Raw genomic sequence first — 17,370 nt, 5'->3', positions numbered from 1 at the left:
TATGCAAGAACCCTGCTGGATCAGACCAAAGGTCCATTTAGTCAAGAATCCTGTTTTCTAACAGTAGTCAAACATGCCTCTTGGAAGTTGCAGCAGGACTATACAGTAGTCTATTCCTGTGTGAAAGCATAGGAAATGTTGTGGCACTTTGATCGTGACTTGTATGCAGAAAGTCCCGGGTTCCAGCCCTGCCAACTTCAGGTAGTTCTGGGAAAGACTGTTTCCTGAAGAAAGGTAAAGGTACCCCTTACCATTAGGTCCAGTCACGGACGACTCTGGGGTTGTGCGCTCATCTTGCTCTATAGGCCGAGGGAGCTGGCGTTTTGTCCGCAGACAGCTTCCGGGTCATGTGGCCAGCATGACTAAGCTGCTTCTGGCGAACCAGAGCAGCACACGGAAGCGCCGTTTACTTTACCACCAGATTGGTACCTATTTATCTACTTGCACTTTGACCATAGCTGCCAAGTTATCCCCTTTTTTAAGGGATTCTCCCTTATGCTGAATAGGCTTCCTCGTGAGAAAAGGGAAAACTTGGCAGCTATGACTTTGACGTGCTTTTGAACTGCTAGCGGGGCAGAAGCTGGGACCAAACAACGGGAGCTCACCCCATCGCAGGGATTCAAACCGCCAACCTTCTGATCAGCAAGCCCTAGGCTCTGTGGCTTAGACCACAGTGCCACCCGCATCCCTGAAGACTGGGATAGCTGCCTCCAGTTAAGAGGAGAAGAACCAATGGCCCAATTTGGTATAGGCCAGCTTCCTATATATTGTGAGAATGCCACAGAGTCAAGGTTGCACTCCAGTGTGCCCCTCTTGTGGAGTGTTGCCGACTCTTCTCCAGCCTGGTAACTGGAGCCAAAGTCTCCATAAGTTACAGGAAGTTTCGAATGTAGTGTAATATACATAAAAGTGGCACCCAATGGCTGCCCACCCACCAATGGTTTCAGAGGTATCATTTTCCAGGAGTCTAGATGTTCAGGGTGTGAACTCCTGCTGGTTCCTGCCTGTCCACCAGCTGGCACAGATATGGTACTGTCAGCACGGCCTTGTGCTCTCTTCGGGGTTTGTTTCCTCAGCTTGTTACAAGGTTGCCCAATGAGAAAACAGACTTTCCCCCAGCGCATTTCCTGAGCTCCTAGTGAAGGCGTGAGAAGCCTCCATCTGGATGAGCCCATAGTCCACAAAGACTGGCCACAAGACCAGAGAAAGGAAACAGCAGGCAACTTTCAGATCCCTTTCTGACTTACAGTTCTTTGAAATGCACATAGGCTTTTCTTTTCTTGGCATTATAAACACGAATGGAAAAAAACCTAAGCAGTGGCTTGCAGGAGTGGCTTTCCAGGGTGGACTTTTTATCACCCACCCTCTCCAGTTGTGCCTGTTTGATTGCCATTGCATCTGCTGTCTAACTTCAGTGATAAGTAGCATGTTCTTAGCATTTATTTGCATGGGTTTACTGTCACACTCTTAGGCTGAAGGCGCCTCTTCTTGCACAAAAGGAGTGCGTGCTGCTGACCCACACCTGCAAAAACATGTGACTCACCAAGCCAAATACTGCAATGTACTGTGGTCCACCAGGTGTTAAGCAACCTTCCTGCTTACACAGTCTTAGTCAGGCAGAATGCACAGGTGGTTTCTTGAGCTCCCTGTTGGCTGTTGTGCATGGACTGATGGCCTCTATTCCTCTTGTTTGCTCATGTTTTGTACATGCCCACTTTAGTGCCTGTCACTGTAGTCTGATTGAGCCATGGAGCCGTGAATAAAAATTCCACTTCAAAACTGCAGAAAAATGCTCAGGGCCTTTAAATAACTCCTTTCTCCTAGAATTACATAGTTACTTTGGACTGGAAGGCTGTGAATTAAGTTTCTGTTTTGGTTCTAAGACCATATATCATTTTAAAGTCTTAGACTAGTATATCACACTGAAATTACACAGAGAGTACTAATGAGATCCACTTTTGTGATACCCCAGAGGGCTCTTCTGAAAAATACCAGACACAAGTCAATTGGAAGCTTATAGTTTCAAGGCATGAGCTGCTTACTCCATGTGCAGAATGGCTTCTTCACAACTGCTGCATACTTAGGAAGCCCAGGTGGTCTTTCTATATTGAACAGGTTCTTAGAAGCATCTTGTAGACAAGGTCTAGGAAAGCCATGCCAATGCTTGAGCATGCTGGCTGGGGTGAAAGACACTACAGTCAAGCAACTTGGAACACCTCCAGTTGTGTGGGGGCGGACATGTGGATCAGTCCCAACTCCCTGCAGAGGAGAAATGTCATGGAAAAGTCTAGTTGCACCAGGAAGTGATCTGACCATGGCACTCCTTTGTTATGCTGGAACTTAGTGTCAGATCACCCACGTTCACAGAGGTAAACACCAGCTCTAAGGCATTTCCACGGCAATGATTCAGGCCAAACTGATTATGGGACAGCCTCATGGAGGCCTTGCTTTCCAGAAAGTCCCAAGTGGCCCCTTGTTGTTGTTTTAAAAAAAATATTTTTTATTAAAGATTTCTTGAATTACAAAGGTGTGTGCGGTGTCTCTCATATTTTAACATGTATCATTTTTGCAAATCAGTTTCATTTGTTAAGACACTTAGAAGAAAGGGGGGAAACGAGGTAGATAGGGGATGGGAGGGTGGATGGGGGTGAGAGTAGGTGACCCAAGTGGCCCCTTGTAAAGTTGTGCCAGCATGGATGTTCTAGAGAATGTGACATCGAATCATAGAATCATAGAGTTGGAAGAGACCACAAGGGCCATCTACTCCAACCCCCTGGCAAGCAAGAAACACCATCAAAGCATTCCTGACATATGACTGTCAGGCCTCTGCTTAAAGACCTCCAAAGAAGGAGACTCGTCTCCACCACACTCCTTGGCAGCAAATTCCACTGTCAAACAGCTCTTACTGTCAGGAGGTTCTTCCTAATGTTTAGGTGGAATCTTCTTTCTTGTAGTTTGAATCCATTGCTCCATGTCCGCTTCTCTGGAGCAGCAGAAAACAACCTTTCTCCCTCCTCTAGGAGGGATCACATCATTCGCTAGGTGTTGTGGATTTAAATTCCCCTATCACATCATAGTAACTACGGTAACTGACAAAGCCAATTCTTGTTCCATGTACAAAATCATGAATGAAGGATGGTCAGGGTGGGGTAGACAACAATGCAAACAAATAAGGACAAGGTAAAGAGGCAAAAAGCTAACAAAGCAAACAAAATACTGTAAATGGGGTCAAGAAGCCAAAACAGGAGAGCAGAGGCAGGGCATATCTGGAGGGATGAGGGTGGGATGGCTCCTCCTCCCTGTTTCATGCTACAAAAGCAGCCCCTCACCCACAAACAGTGGCAAGCAAAGCTCAGATGGAGACAGGGCCATCAGACAGACGTAGACAAAGGCAGAAGAAAAAGGCGGGACTGAATCTGCAACTGCCGCCTCTGGCTACTTCCACGGGCAGCAGAAGATGCAGATCCATTCCAGCCTTTTTGTTCTGCCTGTGTCTTCTTCCCTGCGAGTCATGCTAGGTGAAGGAGCTGGGTTGCTGCTCCATACTCTGTCCTCCTCACCATGATTACCAGTTGTTGTTCTTTTTTGAAACTTTAGGGTGCCCCATTTGCATGCCTTTGTCAGATGGTCTAAGAGGCCAGGGCGAAAAGGTGTGTTTTCTTCAGGTGAAAACTACAAAATGAGGGTGCCAGACACATTTCTGTGGGGAGCAAATTCTACAGCTTAGAGGCTACCACAAAGAATGCCCCCTCCTGGGCTGCTACCCCCCCGCCCAGCTTCTGAGGGTGGTAAAACGATCGAAGCCTCCACCTTCCTGAGCCCCTAAATGCTTATAGTTTCTTATTGACAATAGGGTTAGGGGATGCACACCATGATATTAAATTCCCCTTCCTACATGATACAGGGAGTTTCAAGAGGGAAGAAAGAGGAAAGAGCACTTTTCCCACCCTCTAGGTAGGACTTCCCCTTCCACACTACATAGAAATAAATCAAACACTCTGATTCAGGGCTGACACTAACCGTCTCTAACCTGAGTCCCAAATCCAAAACAGTCCCAAACCAAGGCAGGAGAGGTTTCAGAGCAGGGGTAGGGAAAAAAGTATGTTCCCCCACTCTCTTTTCTAAAACTTTTTTGCCCCTCTGCAAATATCCAACAGTCCTTCAAAGTTGCTGTTCCTGGATGACTGGATCCTGTTAGCATCTGGGAAGTACATTGATATATGCACACTTCTTCAGATACTTCTTTCAGATGCACACGAAAGCTCATACCAATGACAAACTTAGTTGGTCTCTAAGGTACTAGTTACAGGTAGGTCTGACGTAGTTGAAACAAAAAATAAAAAAATTCCTTCCAGTAGCACCTATGACAAACCTAGTTGGTCTCTAAGATGCTACTGGAAGGAATTTTTTTAATTTTGTTTCGACTACGGCAGACCAACACGGCTACCTACCTGGAAGTAGTCCAGACTGAATATACAGCAAGCAGTGCAAGCAAAGTCAAGAGCCAGTTCACAGTCTGGTCACACAGAGGTAGTAGTTCAATCAATGGCCCATAAACAGTAGGCCAAGTTAAGTGTCCAAGAGGAAGGCACAGGGCTGATGGGAATACAATGTTCCAGCTTACTTAAATGCTGGATCTAGACACATCAAAGAAGCGTTTCAGTTAAACACGTTACAAACTTTGAGGAATCGGGTTAGCAAAAATGGAACTCCACAGCGCCATCTGGTGTCACAGTGTTAGAATACATAAACAACGCATATAAAGCGCTTTTTCTTTGCTGTAGCTGAATCCCAAGACTTGTATTGAGGCTTTTAAGACAGAGCCCAACCCAGAGCCCAGCTAAAGCCCAAGGTTTCTGCAGAAAGCCCTCCTTATGAGGAGGGCCCTACCCTTGAGTAGCCTTTTACTCATAATAATAATAATAATAATAATAATAATAATAATAATAATAATTTATTATTTGTACCCCGCTCATCAGGCTGGGTTTCCCCAGCCACTCTGGGCAGCTTCCAACAAAGATCAAAATACATTAAAATGTCACACATTAAAAACTTCCCGAAACAGGGCTCCCTTCAGATGTTTTCTAAATGTCAGGTAGTTGTTTATCTCTTTGACATTTGATGGGAGGGCGTTCCACAGGGCGGGCGCCACTACCGAGAAGGCCCTCTGCCTGGTTCCCTGTAGCTTTGTTTCTCGCAGTGAGGGAACCGCTAGAAGGCCCTTGGCACTGGACCTCAGTGTCTGGGCAGAACGATGGGGGTGGAGACGCTCCTTCAGGTATACTGGGCAATGAGTCTTTCAACTGAGCACTTCTCATTACTGTGAAGACCTCTGTCTGCCTCTTGAGATGCTATTGCTCTTGGGAGATATTCTGTCTCTACATCATAAGAGGAGGCATCTAGTGTGAGCATGACATTCTTTGGCTGAATGGAATTTAGAAGTGAGCAAACATAATAGAGGGTTTGGGGGCATGGATAAAGTCACTGCTGGATAATAAAACTCCATTCAAAGTGTTTTGCAGGGCCTCCATTTTAATTTCAATCTCAATTTCAGAAAAGCAATGCCTCAGCAACATTAAAGAGCTCTAACATGGGTGTACGTAGGTGGCGCTGTGGGTTAAACCACAGAGCCTAGGGCTTGCCGATCAGAAGGTCGGCGGTTCGAATCCCTGCAACAGGGTGAGCTCCCATTGCTCGGTCCCAGCTCCTGCCAACCTAGCAGTTCGAAAGCATGTTAAAGTACAAATAGATAAATAGGTACCACTACAGCGGGAAGGTAAATGGCGTTTCTGTGTGCTGCTCTGGTTCGCCAGAAGTGGTTTGCCAGAAGTGGCTTAGTCATGCTGGCCAAATGACCTGGAAGATGTACACTAGCTCCCTCGGCTAATAATGCGAGATGAGCACCGCAACCCCAGAGTCGGTCACAACTGGACCTAATGGTCAGGGGTCCCTTTACCTTTACCTAACATCGGTGTAACCAAACTGCTATACAGACACATAGTATACACTGTTACTCATTGCATACATAATACCAAATCTATTTATCTACTATTAATTCTGGTGAGAGCTAAAGCCATAAACTGAAGATTTCTGCTGTATACCCAATGTGGGCAGTTGTATGCTATTCTTGTTTTCATAATTTGAAAGCTACAGTGTTTCCAGATCAGTAAAAAATGTCCTTAAAAAAACTTGTAGCAGGTAAATATAGAAATCAGTTTCATAATATCCACAATATTCCAAACCTCTCTGTAACTATTGAAAAATGCTACATTTCTGCATTCAGCTTCTAACTTTTAGTTTAGACTAATTTTGCAGCTCTAATAAAATTGCTCAATAAAGCACGGTTTTCCATTGCCAAGCACCTGAACAGTAATACTGTTGGGTTATTTCAAAATCTTTGTTGAATTCTGAACAAAGTCCATGCCAATTTTGCATTGACAAGATATTGCAATATTAAAAGTGGAAAGAGAATTGGAGCATTAAAAAGAGAATCACAGAAGAGCTAAAACACAATTGGGGTTCTGCTGTTGTTTTAAATTTTGTGGTAGTTACGAACATAAATCATATTACAAAACCAAATACGGTTCGGGAATTGTGTCTTACTGGGCAGAAAGTCCCAGAAAACACATACCGTATTTTTCCATGTATAAGACTAGATCCCCCCCAAAAAAGTCAAAAATTTATGGGGCGTCATATACACGGGGCCATCTTCAAAATACAGTACTTTGACAATTAGCTGTCTACAGAAACACCAGGGCCAAATTTCAAAATACTCAGAGAAATTAAATGCACTGACTGAATGAAGGATCAAATTTTCAAATGCAGAAAATGAAATGGTTTCATTCAACCATTCTTTTTGATTCTTTGCCAACTCAAAAATGTTTCCCCAAAAGTTGAAAGCCTGTTTGAATCCTATGTTTCTAAGAATGTCCTATTTCCATGAAGTGAAAGATACACAAGCCTTTTGCTGTTGTGTTCTATTGAGATAAGAATAAGGAGATCTACAGATGCTCTGTCAAAACTGGGTTGGGACAATCCCCCAATATACTTCCATGGTCAGATTTACTTATTAACCCCCTGCATCTATAATACCAAACTACTTTTTAATTTTAGCTTGGATTCTGTAATCTCTCTAATGATGTTATAGTTTGTACTGTTATACCCCTCTGATTGTGGTGATGATACATATTCTGCCCCCTACTGTATTTCCTCCTACCAATACAACTCTTGCCCTGGATCCCTCAAAATTGCTGATATGCCCCAGCTAAGGCTCTCAACTATTCTAAGGTGTAACCACATCGGAGAGATAATGTTTTAATGCTTTCCAAACACTGCTTCAATACTTTCTCCACCATTCATGCTGATATGTATTGTTCCAACCGACATACATATCTGCAATGTTTTGATCTTCCCCAATTCTATCCTTTTTGACAGGCAGAGGACATAATGTTGGTCTTTGAATGCTCATGTCTAACAATTCCTCCCTCTTGCAGCCCTCTGAAGATCTGATATCCTATGAGTCAGACATCTACAGGCAGTCCCATGACAGTTACCAGTATCTGAACAGTGATGCAGATAGTCATGGCGGTAAGTGAGTTGTAAGGCCTCTGGGAAGACTAGAGTGATGGGTTTTGGGACATTTGGAGGAGGAATGATGTGTCTTGTCTATTAAACACATTTTTCCAGTAATGATGTTTCATATGCTTTATGCTAGCACTGCCACTGAGTTAAAGCAATTCCAGACCACCTGGATTACATTAAATAACACAAGTAACTTTCAGGAAGTAGTTAACTGTTACACCATCACCTCATAGACCAGGTGCAGGGAATCTTTAGTCCTCCAGATGTTGTTGCAAAAGTACAACTCTCATCAACCCCAGTTAGCAAGTTCAATGACTAGGAATAGATCAGCAATGTCTAGGGAGTCAAATGTTTCCTGCTCCAGTCATAGACCATAAACTAGATTGTTTGCTTATTTTCATTGCAGCTCCCACAACACAATATATTGGTGACAAGAGATTGTTTGCTGTAAAGCAGGCATCTCCAAACTTGACCTGCCAGATTTTTTGGGACAACAACTCCCATCATCCCTAGCTAACAGGGCCAGTGGTCAGGGATGATGAGAATTGTAGTCCTAAAACACCTGGAGGGCCGAGTTTGGGGATGTCTGCTGTAAAGGCAACTCTGAAATTGTTAGAACAACATTCTGAAGTCTGACGAAAGCCGCTTACACACAAAATTTTATTCTAGACTCCATGGAGTCCAAGTACTTATTTTTTTCCTAGTCCACGCAGTCTAGATGTATTGCAGGCATGGCCTTCCCATAGCTGCCTAAGTCTCCTCCTCTCCAGCATTTTCCCCAAGCAGTAATAAACTGTGACTGTGTACAACCAATCTCTTCTCATTTCTCTGCATGTTCTAGGACACCAAGGGGAAGAGGAGCTTGTTGAGGCAAGAGGGGGAGACTCTCTGGCTTCTTTAGCAGCTGCCTCATTGCTGCCTCTTGGCCCTCATCCTCTTCTGCCTCTGAGCCTGCACTGCTCTCTGCCACAGACTCTTCCTGCTCACTAAACCCTGTTGCCCCTTCAGCTTCTGACACCTCCTCCTTCCAGTCTTCTCCTTCTAACCACTCATCATTGTCCCACAACCAGTTTTCTAGATCTAAGCCTTCTTTCCCTGGGGGTTCCCTTGGGGGTTCCCCAGCTGGTGCCTCCCACCACTCCTTGGTATCCAGCTAGCCCATAAGACTGATGTGTACAGGCACATGAATATATGAACCTTCTTAAGTGCATGGAATAAAACCCTGCCTCAGGAACACTTTTCATTTTAATATTTGCACAGAAGAAATTCTACAATAAAGTAGCTCTCTTAGGGGATAAGGGACAACTACATGCCAGTAAAGAATGTCTCCAAATGTCAGGGTCAGTCACTTGTCATTTGCAGTTTTCTTTCTGTAGGACCAAAAAAAAAAAAACCTACCGAGTTTTGTATTTAGGCTGCTTTTTCATCCAAGGTAATATAATTTTGTTCTTGGCAAAACAAACTAACAACAAAACACACCCTGACCCAGATAAACAAATATGAGTGCCCAGATTTCAGATTTTTCTGAAAGACACAAAGGTGCCTGGGACAAAAACAAATCCCAAGAAACCTACTGATTTTTGTCACTGGAGTGCTCCCCACCCCACCCCAACCACAGCCAATGGAAAGTATAGAAAAGCATTTGATGGGAATTCTCAAACAAACTTAATGTATTCTGCCACCATACATGTGGGTTTGTTCTGAGACATTTTACTGTTCTGAGATGCATTTCATTTGGCTTAGGGTAGTAAAATGTCCCCAAACACTGCTTGTGTAAAATATTTTGCCCTGCTTAAGAGGCGAGATTTATATACTGCCACTTACGGTAGCAAAGCTTCTGAGGGACGCGTGCACACACACACCAACTCCAATCTCCTCTGCCCATAACAGTTGCCCTGTTAATTAACACAGGGCACCTGAGCTGTTCTCTTGTCAAATAACTATGATATACGCAGAGGAGCTAGACTTCTTTGAAGAAAGAGAAAAGAGAAAGGTCCATGCTAATTTGTATTTCTCTCTTTTGTTGTTGTTCTTTCTCTTCCCACTTTCTGTATCCTTCAGTCTCTCCTCTTGGGTTAAGTCTTGTTACTACTGTCAATATTAAAATCTGACAAACTTTTGTTTGGAGTTCCAAAGAAGGAAGGAAGGAAGTGGGTTACAGAAACACCCCACATGTAGCAGTCACCTAGAAAGAGGGAGGGGCAGGCCACAAAGAATTTTGCCGCTCATACCTGACAACAGTCACATTTTGATTTCAGATTGTTTTGTAAAAATCCTGTGTTAAAGTTTGATGAAATCAAGAGTGAAATATGGATGATTTCTGGGTAGCTAGTAGCTAATATTTAATAAAAGACAGAAACATGTAAAAGTCCTCCCATGTGGAATAATAACAATAATTTATTATTTATACCCTGCCCATCTGGCTGGGTTTCCCCAAGCCACTCTGGGTGGCTTCCGACATAATATTAAAAGACAATAATCTATTAAACATTAAAAGCTTCCCTAAACATTTTCTATGTTGCTGTACCTTTGAAGCACATTCAGAACACATCATTTCCCTAAAAGAATTCTGGGCACTGCAGCTTGTTAAGGTTTGCTGGGAATTTCAGTTCTCTGAGGGGTAAACTACACTGCCCAGAATTCTTTGAGGGGAAGAATGGGCTTCAAACGTACAGTGTATACACAGCTGAAGTGGGGAGCAAATATACCACCACTCTACCCAATGGGTAGAGATAGGGGAAGTGGGTCTTGTCCTTCCTTTAACCTTTCACTACATTAGACAAACACTTTCCATGTCTCTACAGCAAACAATTCTCTCACATCCTCTTTCATTTCACATGACATTTCTCAGAATGACTCTGGCATTTAAAAGCCACCCAACTCGTATGGATATTTCACTGGAGAACAAACAAACTAAAACTTCACCCTTCCCCCACACCATCTTTAGAGCTGGACATAGGAGCCAACTCCTAGGGGCCATAGGGGCTTCAGCCCCCACAATAAAATATTTGAGGGGGCTGGGATGATGGGCATTCCCATTAAAAGTGTGTGTGTGTGTGTGTGTGTGTACTGCATCATGTGATCGATTATGTAGGGCATGGCTTACCTGGGCCCCACAATATTTTATTCAAGTTGGCACCCCTGGAGCTGGAAGCAAGGGAAAACAGACAACCACCGCAGGGGCGGCTCTAGGGGTAGGCTGGGTGGCGTGGGGCGCCATGGCGCCGGGTCGGCAGGGGGGCGCTGCACAGCAATGCCGCGTGGAAACCGCGCTGCGGCCGCCCACCAGCCGCGGGAAGAAACGGGGCGGGGCAGGGGCGCCGGAGCGATCCGCGCACCACGGCGCCAGGCGCCCGACCCGCTCAAGATGGCCCTGAACCACCGCCACTGAACATTTGAGAATTGCAAAGAATGTGTAGGAGTGAAGTGTCATAGCTTAGTAGCAAAACACTTTTGCATGCACAGGGAGTTCCAGATTCAGTCCCTAACATCTCCAGTTGGAAGGATCTCATGACTGGAGGGCTGGGAAAGAACCAGAACTTTCAGTTGGGTTTGGAAATGAATCAGGATCCAGCAAAGATAATGAAGTACTGGCAGAACATGTTTCTAACACTGAGCTGTTAGCATGCTTGCAGCCACATTGTGTACCAACTCAAGTTTCTGTACCATTTTCAAAAGCAGTCAAAGTGAATAACTCCAACCAGAAGGTTACAAGGTCATGGCTCACTGAAGCCAGGCTCTCTCTGTCTGGATTAGGGGTAGTCAACCTTTTTATACCTACCACCCACTAATGCAGCTTTCTTGATGGTAAAATTTCCTTACTGCCCACCAGTGCTCGATGGAAGGAGGAAACAACTTGTGGTGTAGAACCCCCTACCGCCCACCTGGAGTCCTGAAGCGCCCACTAGTGGTCTAGATTGGTCTATAATTGGCATACCACCCTAAGCCAACAGAAAATGTTCTGGGCCTTCTTGTGTCTCTAGGGACCAAGATGGGTAAACAAGCAGCTCCATACTATGAAACTCCTTCCTTAAACATGAAACCCCCTCTAATATGTTGTACAGTACACTACCCAGCCAGCCAGCCAGATCACACAGCTATGGCACCTATACATTTACTTGGTTTTGCCATCACCCAATCCATTACCATAGGGACCCAGGTGGCGCTGTGGGTTAAACCACAGAGTCTAGGACTTGCTGATCAGAAGGTCGGTGGTTCGAATCCCTGCAATGGGGTGAGCTCCCGTTGCTCGGTCCCAGCTCCTGCCAACCTAGCAGTTCGAAAGCATGTCAAAGTGCAAGTAGATAAATAGGGACCGCTCCGGCGGGAAGGTAAACGGCGTTTCCGTGCGCTGCTCTGGTTCGCCAGAAGCAGCTTTGTCATGCTGGCCACATGACCCGGAAGCTGTCTGCGGACAAACGCCGGCTCCCTCGGCCTATAGAGCGAGATGAGCGCCGCAACCCCAGAGTCGGACACGACTGGACCTGATGGTCAGGGGGCCCTTTACCTTTTAATCCATTACCATGGGCAAGAACTGAATTAGCACCTGGCCTGAGCTGGATGAAAAAGAGGGATGTCATCCATATACACAATACAGTGCATTCCAAATTGCTGGATCAAAACTGAGATCCAGGTACTGAGTGCCTGTGGTGCTGCTCCCTGTACTTGCTTGGGCCTACCAAACAAGGTTTGATCCAGTGGAGGACGCTGGTGAGCCCACTGCCTTTTAAATGTCCAACAATGCTCCGGAGTGGCACTTTATCAGGCCTCTGTGGGGAATTTTAAGTGGTGAGCAGCTCACAGCTGCCTGCTGATGATTGCAGTGCTGTTGTTCACTGCCAACAGTAAGTCGCACACGCACAAATGACTCACTGCTCTGAGTTTGTGTTTCAAACCTGTTGAGATCTGCAGAAACCTAAATCCTGCCCCAGATAACAAGATCCAGTTCAAATTCCATGTGTTTGTCTGGAAACAAGATCAATGTTGAACGATACTGGAAAGAGTTGCTCCTTGGTACTGTTCATAAACAGAGAACTGAATGACTTGCTTCTGTGTTTAGCAGGTGAATTGTTTTTATGTCCATCAGACCACTGCTGGGAATATCACCCCCATCACCTGCACCCGGAGTTTGAGACCTTTGGGGACAACCACTTTGCAGAGCTCCAAAGCGTTCAGCCACCTCAGTTGCAGCAGCTGTACCGGCATATGGAGATTGAACAGATGCATGTTCTAGACTCTGGGATCCCTGCCACACACTTTGGGATCAACCACAACCATCAGGTACAACCAAAAACCCAGTTATGTACCTCTGTAGAAATGCCTTGTCGCTTTTATTTCTTTTCTTTTCTGACCATCAGGTTGCAGTATGAGGGAGAAGAGACCCTGGCACGAAAAGTTATGGAAAATCTGGTTTCTCTTCAGATCGTATAAATCTTTCGAAAAGTTATGGAAAATCTGATCCACAGTGGAAACTGTTGCTGTTCAATCAAACCATGATACTGACATAGATGAACAGGGATACCAAATGAGGGTTGAGCTAGATGTTGCCTGTGATAGTCTGTAGCCTTCCCTTGACTTTAGCAACAACACAATACAAGCTGTCACTTCAAGAGCCAAATTAAATGCAGCACTTGAAGTTGCATTCTTTTTTTTTTATTACTAGAAACAGTAGGCATAAGGACATTAGGACCCAGACTCAAGGGCAGGCATGGCCAAACTTGGCCCTCCTACAGCTGTTTTGGAACTACAATTCTCATCATCCCTGACCACCAGTCCTGTTAGCTAGGGATGATGGGAGCTGTAGTCCCAAAACAGCTGGAGGGCCAAGTTTGGCCATGCCTGCTCTAGGGCATAGAAGTTTTAATAATTCCTTTCTTCCTTGCTGTTGTACCAACAATAATCACCCCCCTAAAGGTGCTATTAGCTCCAGAAGGGAAGTACCCATTGGTTCCTTATGGGGAAATGACAAGATGAAAGGAGTTGCATGACATTTCTTTTATCCAATCCAAATCCCACACACCGCTAAGCTTCCCCTCCTACCCAGCCTTAGTAGGCCTGCAAAGCACTGTTTTGCCCAGTGCTTTTTTCCTTTAAAAATGTTTAGGGGTACTCTCATTTTCCTAGTCATATTGAAATACTGCCCCTCAATGAGTCCAAAGTTAGATTCACAAAATGTTTAGGGGTATGCACACCCCTGTGTCCCCCCCAGGAAAAAAAGCCCTGGTTTTGCCTACATGGTGACTCAGAGAGCAGCTGGATTCCGTGGCCACTATTGGGTGTATCCAAACTGTTATGGCTACTCTGTTGTAGAGATGGGAGTTTCATTTCCATGGCAAAAAACACCAGCTCACCCAAAAGAGGAAAGGCACTAATAGTTTTGGAACATGAATTGATTTAAAAAAGAAAAAAGGGGAGTAGAAACCTAATAAATAAATAAATAAATAAATAAATAAATAAATAAATAAATAATATGAGCACACAAGAAGAGCAGTTAGGCAGGACAGAGTTAAACATCCTTTCCTTGTGCGATGCAGTCTTGAAGGAAATCCCCCATGCACCCACCTACCTAGGATCCCTCATGACGTAACGTAACGTAACGTAATGTAACATAACCACTTCAAGGTTTCAACCACTTTGAGGGGCGTTGTCTTTTTGGCAATGTAGTCGTATATACATTTTACAAAATATATTGTAAAATAACCTGTAGGCCCTCAGAAACTGGCTGTATGTTTGTGTATAAATATTACAAATTAAAACAGAGTTTCTTAACTCCACACTCACTGGATCCTCTTGTGCCTTAGGGCATCACACTAACTTTATCTGCACTCCTTCCCACTTGGCATTGCTGGTGAAGGAATACATTTTCATTGCCTCCAAGACAGGCATCCCCAAACTTCGGCCCTCCAGATGTTTTGGACTACAATTCCCATCTTCCCCAACCACTGGTCCTGTCAGCTAGGGATCATGGGATTTGTAGGCAAAAACATCTGGAGGGCCGCAGTTTGGGGATGCCTGCTCTAAGAGCTTTCATAGGAAAGCAGATCTGCAGTTCTTTCTGAGGGAAAACAAACATGGTACTCACATGGCACAGTGAAACAGTTACATTATCTTGCTGCTACTCAGCCCAGATGTGAAACCCACAATAGCTTTAATTGAAACCTCTTGAAAATTAATTTTCCACTTGCTATCACCTCAGTAAATGATGCTAGAAGGGAAAGAGACAGGCTGGCTGCATGAGGGGCAAAATTTCACAGGCAACATTGTCTTCCCTCTTGGCAGAGAGATATTTTTTATTTATTATTATTATTATTATTATTATTATTATTATTATTATTATTATTATTATTATACCTTTCATCTGCAAACATATAGAGGCATATATTAGTTAAAATAACTTACAAAAATGCATGAAACTCTCAACTTCCCTTGCCTCTCTACTACACAAACACACACCCCATCTCTAAGGCTGCAGTTTTGTTTAACTATAAGGTGCTCAGTGTGACTCAGTGGATAAGGTCAGTAGTTTTACCCTTGAATATTTGGCAGGAAATGTGCACACACAGTTACCCAATCCCAGCCCTTCCAACCTTACTCATCTCCAGACAATTTGCCAAGTCATTAACCGCTTGCCGCTGTGCCCCTGAAGCAACACAATTGCACATTCTTTACTGAGGCATTTCGGAATAACATCAACAGAAAAACATCAGGTGTCCAATGCCTGACCTACTGGGCAACTGAAGTCACGGGCAAAGTTCCATTACTTATCTTATCTTTCAAGGTGCCCTTTCTATCCCTCTTTGTTCCAAACACACTTGTGACATATTTCTTGTACATATGGCCAAAGACAAGGATCAGGCATTTGCTTTTATGGACAAATGAAACAGTTCTCTCTCTCTCTTTCCCCCAGCGAACACTACTGTGCCTTTTTTGCAGGTAAATGCACCTGCGAGTTGGCACACCAATCAAAATGACATATTTCTGTAACTGCCCATGAGATGCTTGTAAGAAAAGGCCACATCTACACTAGGAAGAGAGCTCAAAGCATGCTTACAGTGCTACGAGACCCTTTTTGTATTATATTTTGTTGGAAGCTGCCCAGAGTGGCTGGGGAAACCCAGCCAGATGGGCGGCATATAAATAATAAATTTTATTATTATTAATTATTAATTATTATTATTGGTGGTGGTAGTAGTAGTAGTAGTAGTAGTAGTAGTAGTGTTTGTCTGTATGGATCCTGAGCATGCTAATGAAAAGAAAGAACTTAAATGTGATTGATTGAGAGTTCTTTAATTTCCCGTGTCACTCTTGCCGTGACACCCACCTTCTTTACTTGGAGTATTTTCCATTCCTACCACTCCTTTATCCCCAATACTTTTTTTTTTTTGCTTCTGACAGGTTACATTTGTGCCTCGTACCTTGTGCGTGTATCCCTCTCACCACCGCAGTTCCGATGATGAAGATCTAGACCGACAGAGTCCACCACTGGAAGTATCAGACGGAGAGACTGATGTTAGGGAACCTGGCCCTGGGATTATAAGTGGAGAAGCAGGTAGGTGTTCAGCACTAGGGATGCAACTCACAGTTGTGTACCAATTCATCTTTTGGTTGATTTATCATTACTCTAACTTGGTCTGTTGTGGTTCACATTCCATCAAATTTGGAGCATCCCAGCCTGGCATGGTGATTTGCAAAAATAATGTTATTATTTGTTATTCTCTTGACAGTAGCATGATCCCCTGTTACATAATGGATATCATTATATCCCTATATTTTTCACTATTTACAATACTGCTACTGCTATTGCTTGCCCGTCATCAAGCAGCCATCCCCCACCCCCCCACCCCTGGCAGTTTTACTTTAAGCCTTATTTACTTGGGGTGGGAAACAAATCTAAAGATTTAAAAACATTCTCAGCATGTAAATGACAGAGATCACTAGCAAGACATCCCTGGCAGGGAAGGGCATTGTTACACAGCAACAAATCTCTATCAACTTCCCTTCCTCATGCAGAAGAAAAGATGGCAAGGCAATTGCTGCAAAATGCAAAGAAAGCAGCATTTTAAACTGACCTATATTTTGGATTATGGCATGTGTGCAGTGGCAGAGCTTTATGCTCCAGCACTGGGGAGGGGCAGAGAGCAGGCGGGGGCGTGGCTGGGCAGGGGGGTACCCCACCTGGATCATGCTGCTGGGGGCGGTGCGCTCCCCCGCCCACCTCTTCCTCCGCCAGTGCATGTGTGAGTCTGGTACAGGATGTTCATTGATGATTATGAAAGGAAGAACACAAAGTACACAGATGGGGTAACGTCTCCCTCCATGTTGCAGAGGCTGGATGGTGGGTTTTTCCTTAGCGTTTTGCAATAGTGAAACTGACATAGCTTTTGTGCAGCAATGTATGAGACTTACTCGGAGAAGCTCAGAGAATAATCATTTATTTTTTAAAGAATGCATATGTGTTTATAAAACTACTCCCATTCAATGTTACTACTTTAACTTGCTGCCCAAGCATTCCCACACACAACGATGCAATGCAGAACTTTTAAAGTAGGGAGACAGGGTAAGAAATATAACAATGAATGTTAATGGCTACCATCGTCACCTCAAAAAAATAGAGTTCAATGGGAAATCCACTTCAACTTATCTGAATTGCACATCCAAAACAATGGCAATAAAGAGAGTAACATTAGTTTAAGAAATCATTGTTCAATATGTCAAGGTTTTAAGGAAGCAGCATTGTTCATTCCATTAGATTGTGTGTGTGTGTGTGTGTGTGTGTGTGTGTGTGTGAAA

The 17,370-nt window shown here is 44.2% G+C and overlaps 1 protein-coding gene across 3 annotated transcripts in view; it reads left to right on the top strand.

Moving 5' to 3' along the window:
- The window catches only part of SPI1 (Spi-1 proto-oncogene), a 28,151-nt gene that overhangs the window by 9,259 nt on the left and 1,522 nt on the right, over positions 1-17,370 (top strand). Inside the window, exons 2-4 of one of the 3 annotated variants that reach the window (XM_035114352.3) lie at positions 7,494-7,587; positions 12,668-12,861; positions 15,976-16,129. In XM_035114352.3, the coding sequence (XP_034970243.1) occupies positions 7,494-7,587; positions 12,668-12,861; positions 15,976-16,129 (442 nt within the window). Of the gene's footprint in view, positions 1-7,493; positions 7,588-12,640; positions 12,862-15,975; positions 16,130-17,370 lie in introns of all 3 variants that reach the window. The other 2 variants (XM_035114342.3, XM_035114332.3) reach the window with 2 other exon arrangements.

Source organism: Zootoca vivipara, chromosome 1 (genome assembly GCF_965207765.1).
Source record: "Zootoca vivipara chromosome 1, rZooViv2.hap1.1, whole genome shotgun sequence".
In the NCBI taxonomy this organism is placed as follows: domain Eukaryota; kingdom Metazoa; phylum Chordata; class Lepidosauria; order Squamata; family Lacertidae; genus Zootoca; species Zootoca vivipara.
The sequence above is the reverse complement of the archived record's forward strand: the minus strand, read 5'-3'. Positions and strand labels throughout refer to the sequence as shown.